The 13,370-nt window shown below is 48.5% G+C and overlaps 1 protein-coding gene across 1 annotated transcript; it reads left to right on the top strand.

Annotated features, from left to right (window-relative positions):
- The first annotated feature begins 152 nt into the window (after nucleotides 1-152).
- Nucleotides 153-13,042, top strand: ITFG2 (integrin alpha FG-GAP repeat containing 2). Its single transcript, XM_042795566.1, has 12 exons — nucleotides 153-514; nucleotides 2,109-2,204; nucleotides 2,653-2,694; nucleotides 3,551-3,725; nucleotides 4,046-4,185; nucleotides 4,622-4,770; nucleotides 5,861-5,955; nucleotides 8,461-8,514; nucleotides 9,627-9,718; nucleotides 10,250-10,367; nucleotides 10,986-11,159; nucleotides 11,314-13,042. The coding sequence occupies exons 1-12, from the start codon at nucleotides 419-421 to the stop codon at nucleotides 11,460-11,462; spliced, it is 1,380 nt and encodes a 459-aa protein (XP_042651500.1). The 5' UTR covers nucleotides 153-418; the 3' UTR covers nucleotides 11,463-13,042.
- The last annotated feature ends 328 nt before the right edge of the window (nucleotides 13,043-13,370 follow it).

Below are 13,370 nucleotides of genomic sequence, written 5' to 3'. Positions count from 1 at the left end.
TGAGGCGGCTGCGCGCGCCTCGCGCCAGCATTCGCGGCTGCCGGGCGCCCCCGCGGGGCCGGGCCCCGGGCCGCTCCCCCCCCCGCAGGCCCGCGGCTGCCGCCGGGAGCCGGGGGCGGGGCGCCCCGCGCCCGGGGGCGGTCACGCGGTAGCGTCGTGACGGGAGCGCGGCGCCGCCAGCCGGGCCTGCCGGGAGCCTCCCGCCCCGCCCCGCCCCGCCCCGCCCTTGCGTGACCCCCGGCTCGCCCTCTCCCCTCTCTCCCCCGTTTCCCCCTTTTACTCTCCCGTCTCCCCCCCCCCCCCCCCCTCGCTCGTGAGCGCGCTCCGCGACCCGGCTGTATTTGTACCTGCAGAGCCGCCGTCGTCCCGGCCCGGCGACGGGAGCTCCGGCCTTTTGCGGGCAGTCGGCGGCGGCGGGATGCGATCCGTCAGCTACGTGCAGCGCGTGGCGCTCGACTTCGGCGGCAGCCTCTTCCCTCACGCCATCTGCCTGGGGGACGCTGACAATGACACGGTCCGGAGGCGGGGGGCGGCGGTGGCCCCGGGGGCAGGCCCTGCCCCGTCGCGGGGTTCGGGTGGGCCTGTGGCAGTCGGCCGCGGGAGGTGGTGCTTCTGCGGGCGGAGTGCTGGGCCCGGTTTCAGCGGCCGGCTGGAGCGAGCCCAGCAGCGGGCCGCCGCGGTGCCCGGGGAGGTTCGCCACGCGCGGAGTGTGCGAGGCGAGGTAGCCGGGCTCGGTCGGCCTGGGGGGCGCCCGGAGGCGCCCCAGAGTTGTCCGCACCTGCCACCCGGCCGCTCAGAGACGGGCAGCTGCAGGGCAAGGGACAGCAGTCGCGGGTGGTAGCAAAGGAGGGTCAAACGGGGTCGGGGGAAAGCACCAAGAGGATGGGGCAGCACCAAAGTAGGTGCCTGGAGGAGGTGGTGGGGCTTCCACCCTTGGGGGACTTGGAGCTTGATGGGCACTTGAGCAGTGCCAGAGGAGCAGGGGTTGGCCCCCAGAGGTTCCTTGCAAACTGAATGTTTCGGTGATTCAGGGCTGCAGCTAGTCAGTGCTTCCATCACTGTTAGGCATGCTAGGAACCCTTGGCGTGGGCCCTGGATGATGTGTAGCTACTAGGGAGATTAACTTTTGGTCCCAAAGAAAGACACTATCCTCTTGCCTGTGGTGGGGATGTAGAGGTGTGGGGAAACACTTGGCTGGGGCACAGTGGATCACAAACAGGGTAGAGCCAAGTATCAATGTCTCTTGACCTGTATGATGGATGGGTGTGCATCAGGAATGTTGCTATCGTCCCTAGAAATGGTTGTTTCTGATGGGTCTGATTTGTCTGTAACTAGCAAGAGGTTAGATTAACCTCTCCCTTCTCCTTAAAGGTCAAATTTTATTACAGCCCTATCCTGCTATCCTGAAAAGTGTTATGGCTGGCAATGCAGCAGATGATAAATTTTCCCATTAGAAGTTCTGTTATGTGGGGTAACGTATGCAGGGAGTTATGAAATACATACAATTCAAATGCACAGGGGCATGATGCAGAAGATGGCATAGTAGGAGTAGGCCCATCAGCAGGGATGGTCGGTGATTTTTAGCAGTCTTCTTTAAAGAAATAATCACCATTCAGAAAGACCTTTACCCCTTCGTCAGTGAGATTGAACATCCAGTGTAAATCTGTTGTACATGTTTTTGCACCTTCTTTCTGGATGATTACATTTTCCTCATTGCCATCATCTTAACCTCTGGTTATTCCAGAAAGATCAAGTCAATCTAGATTGAAGGATGGAAGATGGAGAGATGATGATGATTATTAGCAGTGCAGAATGTTAAAACCGTCAGTGACACAACTCTGAAACAATGGCTGGAGAAGCAGTGGATAATGGAATGTTGCTCTGAGGAGCTACTCTCTAGCTCTTCCAGCTGCGAGAGTAAAATTAAGGCTTTTGTTTTTTTCTCAGACCATCTCTATTGATTCAAGGCTGTCTTTTTAACTCTTGTTTTGCTTGCTGCTCCTTCCTACAGAGTGATTTTCAGATACAAATTCTGTAATTATTGCTGTGTGGGAATACTGTTACTGTAATTGTGAATTTCTTCTTACTAACTCAATTCTCTTATACAGCTGAATGAGCTAGTGGTGGGAGACACCAATGGGAAACTCCATGTTTACAAGAATGATGACAGCAAACCCTGGGCTGTGCGATCTTGCCAAGGAATGGTCAGTTATTGACAAAATTTTTAAATGGTTGAGCCTTTTGGTGTACCTGCAGCCAGCTACTCTTGACCACTGCCTAGGAATATGTAAGCCAGAGGGGAATGGCAGCTAGAACTCGTTCTAATGCCTTTCACGTAGTTATGCAAGGCCTTGCTTTTGCCCACAGCTAGCCCCATGGGCTGGAGGTGATGAGCAAAGTACTGAACAAACACCGGAACTGGGCTTCTGTCCCACCTTGACCGTGCTCATGTGCACTGTGGATTTTGCTCCAGGGCTCTGGGCAGTTGTGTGGCAGATGCATTTCTGTCCCTGACTGTGCTCTCTTTGTCCTTGAAAAGGCTGTTTGGAGTTCAAGAGACGGTTTATGAAACGAGGGGGTAGGGCAGAGGCTTAACCCAAGGTGCTGTTTTGGGTTGCTTTCTCTCATGTATGGCCTTCTTTTCTATTGCAGCTCACATGTGTTGGCGTGGGAGATGTATGCAATAAAGGAAAGGTGAGAGCAGCCAAACTCTTCCCAGCTGTGTCTGTAGGGCATATGGGAGGTCCTTAGGAGATTAGGGTCATGTCATATCCTGAGTGTGGAGGAAAACAGGTTGCAGGTGCTTTTTCTCCAGGATCTGCCCTTGCTCATAGAGTTTTAGTGGTACTGCTTTAAAACCGTTCTTCTGTTTACATATAAACTGTATCTTTCTGTGAGCCATATGCAGGTTTTAGTGAGCAAGGAAATCTATCCTATCTTCAGAAAACACTATTGGTTTCTATGTCCACCTGTGTGAGTGCCACAAAGCTTTGGTGGTTTGAGGGTTGCTTCATTTCCTCAGTGTCTTTTGCCCTGCTCTGTGCTGGTCCCTGCTGTGGGCCATTGCTCTTCTGCCAGTTGGCTGTGTGCATTTAAGGTCATCTAAACAAGACTGAGCCACATGACAATCTAGGCTCCCAAGCAAATTCCACTGGATCTAATATGACTCCCTTTGCTGGATTGCTATTTCTGGGGGTTCAGCCAAGACCACCGAGTCCAAAAGTCCCAGTTCAGGCAGCTTGCCTAAAATACTGTGGCTATGTGTGCTCCAGTGGGGAGCAGAGCTGAAGTAAGCATTGAGCAAGCCACACTTTGGGGATTGCATGTACACATCAGCTTGATATCCTAGTCTGAGAAGGATGAACAAGAAGTTTGTATCCTGCAGTACCTGAGTAGTTTGTATGCTGATGAAAAACCTTTTTCCTCTTCCCTCTGTAGCAGTCATTGATCTTGATGGGTCTACCCTTGTATCTTTCCTTGCTCTGCTGTGGGATAATTTCTGCAGTATCTAAAAGAGGAAAAATCAAAAGGTTTTTATCCTCCCTCCTAGAATTTTGTGGTGGCTGTGAGCGCAGAAGGCTGGTTTCACCTTTTTGACCTGACTTCAACATCAAAACACCCGGACACTTCAGGTCACCATGAGCTGGCAGCAGCAGAAGAGCAGAAGCCAGTATTCAAGCAGCACATTCCTGCCAACACAAAGGTCATGCTGATCAATGACATTGGTGAGCTGGGAAGCTGGTGTGGAAATACGGGGTGAGAGAGTTTGTGGGTATGAGGTAGTTGAGAGAGAGAGAAAGTGTGTGGGACTCACAGAAGGAAATTACTATCCTGCTGAAACAGGTGCTCTAACTAACCACAGCCAAGTCATGGAGCAGAGAAGCAAGAACTTCAGGAATTTTCCTGAAGTGCAAGTTCTCATTGCAGGATTAGGATTCTCGGGGATGCTACCTGATGGAAACCAGCACAGTGTTTTTTGAATGCTGGGGCTCTCTGGGCTATGAAAGCCTGAGAGAGCCCATTTATCTCCTTGTATTCCCTGCAGATGGAGATGGAAAGTGTGAGTTGGTGGTGGGTTACACTGACAGGGTGGTACGTGCCTTCCGCTGGGAGGATTTGTCAGAGAATTCAGACCATGTCTCGGGGCAGCTGCTACTGCTGAAGAAATGGCTGCTAGAAGGTCAGGTAAGGAAACAGGACGTTCAGAGCAGAACTTGTCATACAGTCTTCAAGAGGTGTCTGTCCCAAGGGAAGAAACGTAAAATCTCAGTCCTACGAGCAAAGCAGTTGTCATATTGATGGCTTGAAAGGAGATTTGCTCAGTGGTCATCCTGTACATGTCGAGCAGCTGGTAGATTGGTCTGGGAAACAGTCAGTTGCTCTCATACAACTGGAGAGCATTAGTGGAAAAGACTGGCTCTTAGGTGGCTTTTGGTAGGGAAACACAACCTTTTACTGTAACTTGGACATTTTGCTTCTAGCTGATTTTGTTCAGCTTCTGCTCAGCTCTATCAGGAGATCTGCCATATTCAAATTTAGGTACGAAGAGTACACTGAACCCTTCTGAGGCATTTAAAGTTCTCAGTTTGACTTTACCCATGTTTTTCCTCTGTCAGTGTAGGTGGACAGCCTTTCTGTGAACCCAGGCCCTGATGGCTCACCGGAGATGATGGTGTCTCAGCCAGGCTGCGGTTATGCCATTCTGCTGTGCACCTGGGACTCTGAGCAGCAGGCCACAACAGAGGGAAGAGATGATTCTACCCCAAACAGGTGAAGAGCATTCCTGCATGGGGTAGATGAGGAGATTCTGCTGTGGATGTCTGTCACGAGGAGGCACCACCACACCACCTTTCTGAGGGCGGGGGAGCACTGTCATTTGTCCTTGCTTCAGTGGCCTGCTGTACTGGTCTGAGTTAATGCTCTCTTAAGCCCACCTGCACCCAGGCTTCCATGAACACTGCATGTCTCTATCACAAAGATGAATCCTACTGCTTTCCTTGTATCCCACTGTCTTCTTGAATTGGGCAAGGAGAGTGGCAAAACCAGCCCACTGAGGCCTAAGGCAGGGAAATGAGTGATCTAGATCTCCAAAGAGAGTAGTAGGCAATCTGATGACCTATCTACTGGTGGGAAGGGTAGCAACCGAAAGGCTGAAGTTAGTCTGAGGCCCAGGATGACGCTTTGGGTTCGTTCACTTGTTTCTTCCACATGAAGTAATTTGGAGGTTTTCCCAGTGACACCCCTGGCAGCCAGTGCTGTAGGTCACAACCAGAGCAATAGAGATGAGCAGTTGAGGTGATTGTCCTTGGTGCTGGAGGGACCCTCGTGGGGAGTTCATGTGCTTCTGTGGTATTCTGTGGGACATTAACGCAGACCCAGAAAACTGCAGCAGGAGGGGAGCTAGGCAAGTCTCCTTGATGTCTGAGTGGAATGGTACCCTCCTAGCCAGAAGCCAGGCCCAGGCATGATCTCTGACCAACCTGTCCAACCCTGGGCAGACACTTCCTGAGTGAAAAGCGGCCAGGCTTAGCTGACAGTAATGATAAAAATTGCCTTTTTTTCCTTGATTGGAATACATGTTTTACTGACTTTTTCATTTTTTTTCTTTTTTTCTTTGTGTTCTTTCCAGTTTTCTGGTGCATCAAATCATTCTGATTTTGTTTTTTAAACATTACAGAGTTCCTTTCATACCTGCAGTGGCATGCATTCTCTTCCTTGGTCTTTATCATTAAAGGGCTAACCTATCTATCACTGTCTGGATTTGTAGAGTTTTGGAGTACTCTGCTCTTCAGATTGTTCTGGCACAGTACCAGGCATGTTTCCCTAACCTTTCCCTGATGTCTGCCTCTTTTTTCCATAGTGATGCCCCTGTTCGAGATGTTATTCTACACCAAACATCTGGACGGATTCACAACAAGAATGTTTCCACTCATCTAATTGGTAGCATTGGCCGAGGTGAGAGATTAGGAGCTTGGGGTCTCTAGCCCAACAGTTGCCCTGGTAGTTTCTCATATACATCAGTCCAGTGTGAAATCAGATTTCCCATGGTTGGAAAAAAACAGTGGAAGACAGCTTGAAGAGCAGAGCAAACTTGGCTTCTGTTAGCCAGCTCCCAAAGAAAGACAGCTGGATATTTGCATTTGAACTTTTTATAGCATTTGTCCTTCCCTGGGTAGCTCTTACTCTTCACCTAGCACAACAGTTTCTCTGCAGTCTCCACTGGCCTGCATTTAGTCATCCTGAATGGCTGCCGTGCCTTGCTCCTACAGATGTCCTTGAGCTTTGCTTTTCAATGGCTGCAGTTTATGCCCTTTTCTTATTCCCTAGATGCATCTCTTCCTTTCCACAGCCTCATCTTTGTTCTTGCTTTTGTGCTATTGAGCATTTGATTCCCAATACCTGGCAACTATCTCCTGCTCTTCCTTCGCCTATGCAGTCCCAACCCCTCCAGAGCTGCTTCTGTATTTCATTTATATCACTGTCCTCTGTCTCCTTCCAATGTATTCTGTTCAGCTGTTGTGTCTAAACTCTCCAAAGCTGCTGGGTCATCTCAGCCCTGACACACTACTGTTGCATCCAGACTTTTCTTACACACTGCCACTGCTTCCCCTTTGTAACTGCTTTGTGCTCTGACCTGTGCACCATGTACCTGCTGAACCCTGTTTTGGTACCTATGGAGAATAAGCAGCTTTCACTCCCCCTTGGTGTGTGTGGACATAATACAAGAAGGCAGAAAATTCCCGATGCAGATTATCTTCTCTTGTCTGCAGCTGGCTGGAATCCAGCTGTGTTTGCTCTGTCCAAGTATTACCCACTGCAGTGCTGTCTGAGAATGATTTAGGTGGTCCAGTGTAATTAAAGCTGGGGGAGAAGGGCAATCCACTGAAACCTCCCCTCCTCCCCTTCCCCAGAGTACCCATTCTCCCCAGTTCCTAAGCTTGTCATGTTTTCAGTATCTTGGAGTACTATGAGTAACATGGTCAACAGAGCATAAAAATCAGTTCTTTCACTGCCTACAAAGCCTTGCATCTAATGAGAGGTGTCTGTGAAAAATGAAGGCACAGAGAATAAGGGATAACAAGAAGGTTGTGAAAAGCCCGCTGGTGCTGGACCATCAGTAATAAAACAGCTGAAGAGTGCCATGCTGATCAGTTTGTAAGGGAGACACAGCAGATCTTTTGGATCAGAGCCTGTCTGGATGAATGTCAGCTAGGAGCAATAGAGCACTCAACTAGCTAACTGTTTGCTTTAAGATGATGTGTGGAAATAAGGTAGTCGGTGTCCTGGGAGTGTGCAATGTGTTGTAGCTTGGAGCTGTCTATGGGCAGTGGAGGTAGGCTTGCAGTATTAGGTCATTCTGGGGAAACTGCCTATTTGCTTCCAGCTCTGCAAGCTTGTCCCAGACTGCCAAGTTTCCTGTGTTCCTGCAGACCTCAGGGAGCCAGTGTCTCTCCTACATTGTCACTGAAAGGATTAAATGCAGCTGTAGTTGAGGACAGCTCCAGTCATCCCCTGCCAAGTGTCATCACTTTCAAAATGTGACCTTGCATCTCTTTTCTGACTGGTAGCTAGGTGAAGAGTGTACTGAAGGGCAGAAGTAGCCTGCTGGTCAGGGTGGTCTCCTCTTCAGATTAAACCAGTCACATTTGTTAGTGCTGTCCTGCACACAACTGTGATACAGAGGCTTTGGAGAGGATACTACTTGCAGGAAGTTGACAGATGTATAAGCAAAACCCAGGAAAGCCAGGGCAGAGTGTGTAGATGAGCATGAGGGCACATGTCTGATCTGCTCATAAAGCAAGAGCTCTGTAGCATCTGACCCGTGTTTACTGGGAAAGGATCACCGCTTCTGTGCAGTTTTGCTGTAATGAAAACAATAGTCAGTAGCATGATCTCCACAGGCTCATTTAGGAGTTGCCATGGAGGTGCTTTTGTGCTAACATGACTGCTGCTTTGTCCTTCTGGCAGGACCTTGCTTTTTTAACCCTGCACCTTCCCAGAACAGCCAAAGGCCATGTTCCTGTCCTTGAAAGAAACAGTGAGGGTACAGTTGTAATACTCTTGTTTGCCTTCAGCTGTTCTTCACTTTGTCCCTTGTGATGGTCTTTTTGTGCTTGTGCATTTCTGGAACCTGGAGAGGATGTGATGTAGTCAGCTAAAATCAGAACTGCCTAGGGCCTGCAACAGACTTAGGAGCAGCCAGGAGAGCCAGACATGCTTAGATCAGTGCAAACCAAAGTTCTTGGGTTTTGAGATGCCAGTGCCCTACAAATAAAAGCCAGCATGAAGTACGATTGGTTCTAAGAATCTACAGATACCTGCTAAGCAAAGTGTCAAGGCTAGGCAAAAAAGGAGACAGGGTAGATCAGCTTGGTTTGGATCCTTTTTTTTTCATGAGGGGAGAGGGGACAACACTTCTAAGAAAGTGCCAACTTCTGTAATTCTCTTCTGTATTTACAGCCTGCTCCAGTGAGAATAGTGGCTCAGGTCTCTTTGCCCTCTGTACTCTGGATGGTAAGTCCTACCACTGTCCTGGAATAAAGGCCTGTGGGGTGGCCAAGGCCCGTCACTAATTCAAAGCAAGGGATCAGGGGCTCAGTGCTTTTGGTTTTGAAGGAAGGGGTAGCTGGGCCTCAGAAACACTTCCTGGGTCAGGCGAGAGAATTTGGCTCCTGCTGATATATTTTATATGAAGACATGAAAGGTAAGACAGGAGCCAAGGTAAAAGTTGTTCCTGTGAGCAAGTCCCCCATTAACCAGATGTGTGATAACATCTGTATCTGAGGATATGACCAACATAATAAAGGTGAGCCTGTCTTTCTGTTCCTTACTGAATTAGGTCTGATACTGCACAGGCTTGCTCTCTCCAGGAAACCTGTTGTGTTTCCTATCTGTAACTAATATCTGCCTTTCTCTCTTCCCTGGTACAGTATTCATCTGTGGATTTCAAAGCATTTTACATTAATTGCTTGTATGGTCCCATGGCCTATGAGGGTAGAAGTATTAAAGCAGCAAGCAGCTGGGAAAATGAAGAGGCTAGGTCATTGGCCCAAAGGCTGGAGGGCACTGTGAGGATAGATTCGTGTTTATGTTCTGCTCTCTCACAGCCACCCCCACCTAATACTATCACAGTATCTCTGGATGATAGAAAAATGGTATGTGAGATAAGTGTCCAGCATGGTTTTAGCGGCCAAGGAGCCATGCCTATGCTATTAGCCAGACATCTCTCAGCTCATACCTGTCAATATGCTGTCCTGAGATCACATGATCTGTGGGACATGGTGAGAAGTTCCTAATTTACTCATTGTCTCATGAGAGATCTGTTGATGTACTGTACTTTGGGAGCCTGCTTTGGGCAATTTTCCTCTTGTCTTAGAGCACAATCCAATTAGCGGGGCTGCTGCCATTTTTCCATCTCTGTTTCCAGTTACTGATGACAAGATAATGGACTGCTGTCCTTCCCAGAACTGAGACTGGGTTACTTGTTATCAAGCACAGCCTCCCAGTCTTCTGTGTGCAAACCCTAAGTGTTGAAGGAGTGTGCAGGGCCCAGCGTTAGCCTTGTTAAGTTGCTCCCTTTCAATATTTTCAAGTCAATCTTTATTACTTTTTTTTTTCCCCTTCAGGGACATTGAAACTCATGGAGGGAGCAGACAGGCTGCTCTGGTCTGTGCAGGTTGATCACCAGCTGTTTGCTCTGGAAAAGCTGGACGTTACTGTGAGTGTCTGTGAATGGGGCTGGGAGGGATAAAGACAAAATCTCAACATGGCTTTGTGTATATGAATTTAGGAAGGGCAGAGGGAGTATGACTCAGATGAAAAAGGCTGGGATTATCACAGGATGACACAGAGAGTGCTCTGACTGTGCTGGTGCATTCTGCACTCAGCCTGTCCACCTGCAAGATGTTGAGGTGTGTCCACCTGTTTGACCTAGTGAGGCTAGCATCCTGCTACAAACTTTTTCATGCCCCATCTGCTCTTTTATTGCAAAGTTGAATGGTTTTTCACACTGGTAATACCTCAATTGTCTACAAGCTCTTATAGATACTTAAGTATTACGATAGAGAAGAGAGAGATGGTCTCCAAGTGCAGAAAGACTGGACAAGTACAAAATGTCTGGACAAGATGTCCAAAAGTGACATCTTGTTCAGACGTTAGTGTTCTGTCTCTGAACAAGCAAGAAAAATTCTTGACTGCCTCTAGGAACAGTTGATGTATGTGCTAATATGAGATCTAATGGTTCCTGCAGGGCAATGGGCATGAGGAGGTGATTGCCTGTGCCTGGGATGGTCAGACATACATCATCGACCACAATCGGACTGTTGCCAGATTTCAAGCAGATGAGAATGTCAGTGCATTCTGTGCAGGTGAGGAGCCTGACTACAAAGCCAGCCCTGAGAGCATTTCTCCCTCAAAGCTACTACTCCGCTCTGGGAGACCTGGGATCCTTTGTTCATCTGTAGAGGGGAATAATTTCCCTGTATGTATACTGCAGAAGGTCCAGCTAGTCTTTCCTCTGGTGGCATCTGGGAAAAGTAGGGGTGAGAGGAGGTGATACTGAAGTTATTCTGTGTGTTTTGTTGTTTGTTTGGGGTTTTTTCCCCCTGCCCTTTTTGGGAGTGCTACAGTGGTCTCTTGTCTTCCCCACTGCTTTTTTGATTTGCAGACTTCTAAGCTCTTCTTAAGTGGAGATAAGGAGCCCCACAGAACCAGTCCAAGCCTTGACTTTGCTCAGTCCCCTCTCTCAGACCTGCAAGAAGCAGCTTGCAAATCCCCAAGCTCCATGTATTAATAACAGTTTAGAGACATTTTCTTGATTTATCTCAAAGGCACTTCATATATACCCAAGTCCATATCTGTATCTCTCACCTCAGGTGCTCATTGCTTTCTGCTAACAGCTTTGATACCTCGTTATGAGAAGTTACCAACTTGCTTTCTCTGCCCTTTTGGAAGTAGCCAGATCTCCACACTTTTGCTTTCTGCAGGCCTCTATGCATGCAAAGGAGGAAGCAACAGCCCCTGCCTGGTTTATGTCAGCTTCAGTCAGAAGATCTACATCTACTGGGATGTGCAGCTGGAGAGAATGGAGTCCACCAACCTGTTGAAAATCCTTGATTGTGACCCAGAGTTTGGAAATCTCCTGCAGCAGCTGGGTGTGGGTGAGTGCAGAAAGGGTGAAGGATGTATAGGAAAAAAGAGAGGAAGAGCTGCTGGTGATGTGCCAGGAGCTAGAGCTTCAGGTACTTGAGGCAGAGGGTTGCTCATACTGCCTGTTGAGAATCCCTAACAACTGTCTTTCTCTCTTTTGTGTAGAAAGAGGTGACGTTTCTGCTGTCAGAGACCTGATTCATAAAACGCTGTATTTTCCTGAGAAAGAGCAGCAGAGCAGCTCCTGGCAGTGTCAGGACCCTGCTGGAACAGACTCCTCTGCCCACTACACTGTAATACAGGATCCCTTATAACAAGCCACATGGAGGTTGACATCTTTAATGCCAGCACAAACTCTTCTCCAACTGGAATCAGTCATCTAATGAAGATGAGACTCTTCTTTTCCCATCTCTGTCAAAGCTTCCAGACAGCAAAGGGTGTATAGGCCAGGTTCTGTGGAGGGATGTGCTTGGCTGTAGGTTTGAGTGAAGGTGGGGGTGCTGTTCTGATTAGGATAGGAGCAGCAGGCTCACCTGCTGTTTTACATCTATTATCTTCTCTCGCTTGTGTGTTGTTTTATTGGACATGCGTAATTGCTGGAGCTGTCCCTTCACCCTTTTGGCAGTCCAAGAGGGTTGCATCCAAGACAGAGCAGATACAATTCAGTGAGCTCTCTTTAGCAGATGGTAACATCTAAAGATCCTGCAGCCTGGTGAAAACCTGCTGTGCTGTCCTCTTCAGGACATTCAAGGGCAGCCCTAACTGTGAGAAAGAGCTTCGTATAGAGGAAAAGAGTGTCTTGCCCTTGGGTCAAAAGGACTGTTTGTTGAGGTAGCCCTGTGTGGTAGAAGGGCAGATCTTTACATCATAAGCCCTAGCTTTTTTTGGCAGTTTCCATCTGTGGATTTATATAAGCTTTATAGAAGACAGCTTCTGTCCTCTATGTTTAACAGCTGTGAAAGTTGAAGCGTGGAGGAGCGAAATGGTATAATCTGCTCTCTGCCAGCTAGCACTCTTTTTGCATCTCAGACCATTCTGTCTTCTTACTCTGCAACTACAGTGGAAGCTTCTCCAAGTTAATGACCTCACTGAGAAGCATTTTTAAATATGCCCCTGTCATACTAAGTGCTTGTGTACAACTGGACCCTTCAGGCAGGAGCTCTCAAGTCGTAGTAGTACTTTAGTAACGGTGGTGTTCAGAGCAGCAGGGCTTGAGTTTGTCAGCTATGGAGAGCTGATAGTGTAGGGACCATCTACTGATGGGCTAGAGCAAATTGTCTTGAAGCTTATCAGCTCTGGACTGTAACCTTAAGGAATTGTCAGTTCTCATGATGCTGAGATGTACAGCCACCCATCCCCGTGGGCAGTCACCACTGCTTCTGGTAAATTACTTGTGACTCCTTGGGCTCTCATCAGGCTTATAGTTTGTTCTTAATGAGGGTGAGTCTTGGCGCTATTAACTAGATCACGGTATATTGGTTTCTTGCTACTTCCAGGTTTCTGTTTCCTAAAACCTAAAGCTGCTCTTTCTGATCACCAGAACATGTAAGGATTTTCCGTTCAGGTGAAGTAGTAGCAGTTTGCTACTTTTGTCTCATCCCCTTAGTGACCAGCTGAGCGGGGGAGAAGCAGATGTCCCTACAGGTGGGATGAACAATTTGGTTTCGCTGTGTTCTGTGCTACTTTCCACCTAGGCCTGTTGCTACCTGATTTTAATCTTGCCCTTCAAAGTTAATGGCCCTGACACAGAGAAGGACCGCAGCGGAGCAGGGCTCTGAGGAGCAGTCTCTGGAAGGTACAACACAAGTTACATTGGAGCAATGTCCCTGAACAGGCCTGTGCTTCGGTGTACACAGCTCTTCCAGCCTGAATACAGACTGCTGGTTTTCCTCTACTTAAGGCTCTGTATTTTCTTGTCCTGCTCCGCCCCTATCCCTCCCCCCCAGTTCTGTTGCTTCTGTCTACCCCACCAGAGACAGAAACAGGATGGTTACAAGCAACAGAAAATATTAATGCCTGAGTTTTCAACCATGGCTCAGGCAACCTGGCATGTGTACTGTTGCACACATGATGGGCTTTCCTGCTGTGTGTGCTTTGACAAAAACAGATGGAGTCCTGCCACCACTTGTGCCTGCCATGGCCCCAGTCGATGTTGTTTGGGTTTGGTGGGGCAGGTGTTCTTCAAAGAAGTACTACTCCCTTGGTCCACTGCTGGGACCCCA

This window comes from Tyto alba, unplaced genomic scaffold (genome assembly GCF_018691265.1).
Source record: "Tyto alba isolate M040663 unplaced genomic scaffold, T.alba_DEE_v4.0 Super-Scaffold_21, whole genome shotgun sequence".
Taxonomy (NCBI): domain Eukaryota; kingdom Metazoa; phylum Chordata; class Aves; order Strigiformes; family Tytonidae; genus Tyto; species Tyto alba.
Note: the sequence above shows the minus strand (reverse complement) of the source record. Positions and strands in the feature narration are given on the sequence as shown.

Excerpts from the sequence above, each read along its gene's own strand:
- ITFG2 (XM_042795566.1), top strand. The coding sequence starts at position 419 with ATGCGATCCGTCAGCTACGTGCAGCGCGTGGCGCTCGACTTCGGCGGC. Across the intron at positions 4,186-4,621 it reads AATGGCTGCTAGAAGGTCAG|GTGGACAGCCTTTCTGTGAA; the intron begins GTAAGGAAACAG and ends CTGTCAGTGTAG. Across the intron at positions 4,771-5,860 it reads GATGATTCTACCCCAAACAG|TGATGCCCCTGTTCGAGATG; the intron begins GTGAAGAGCATT and ends TTTTTTCCATAG.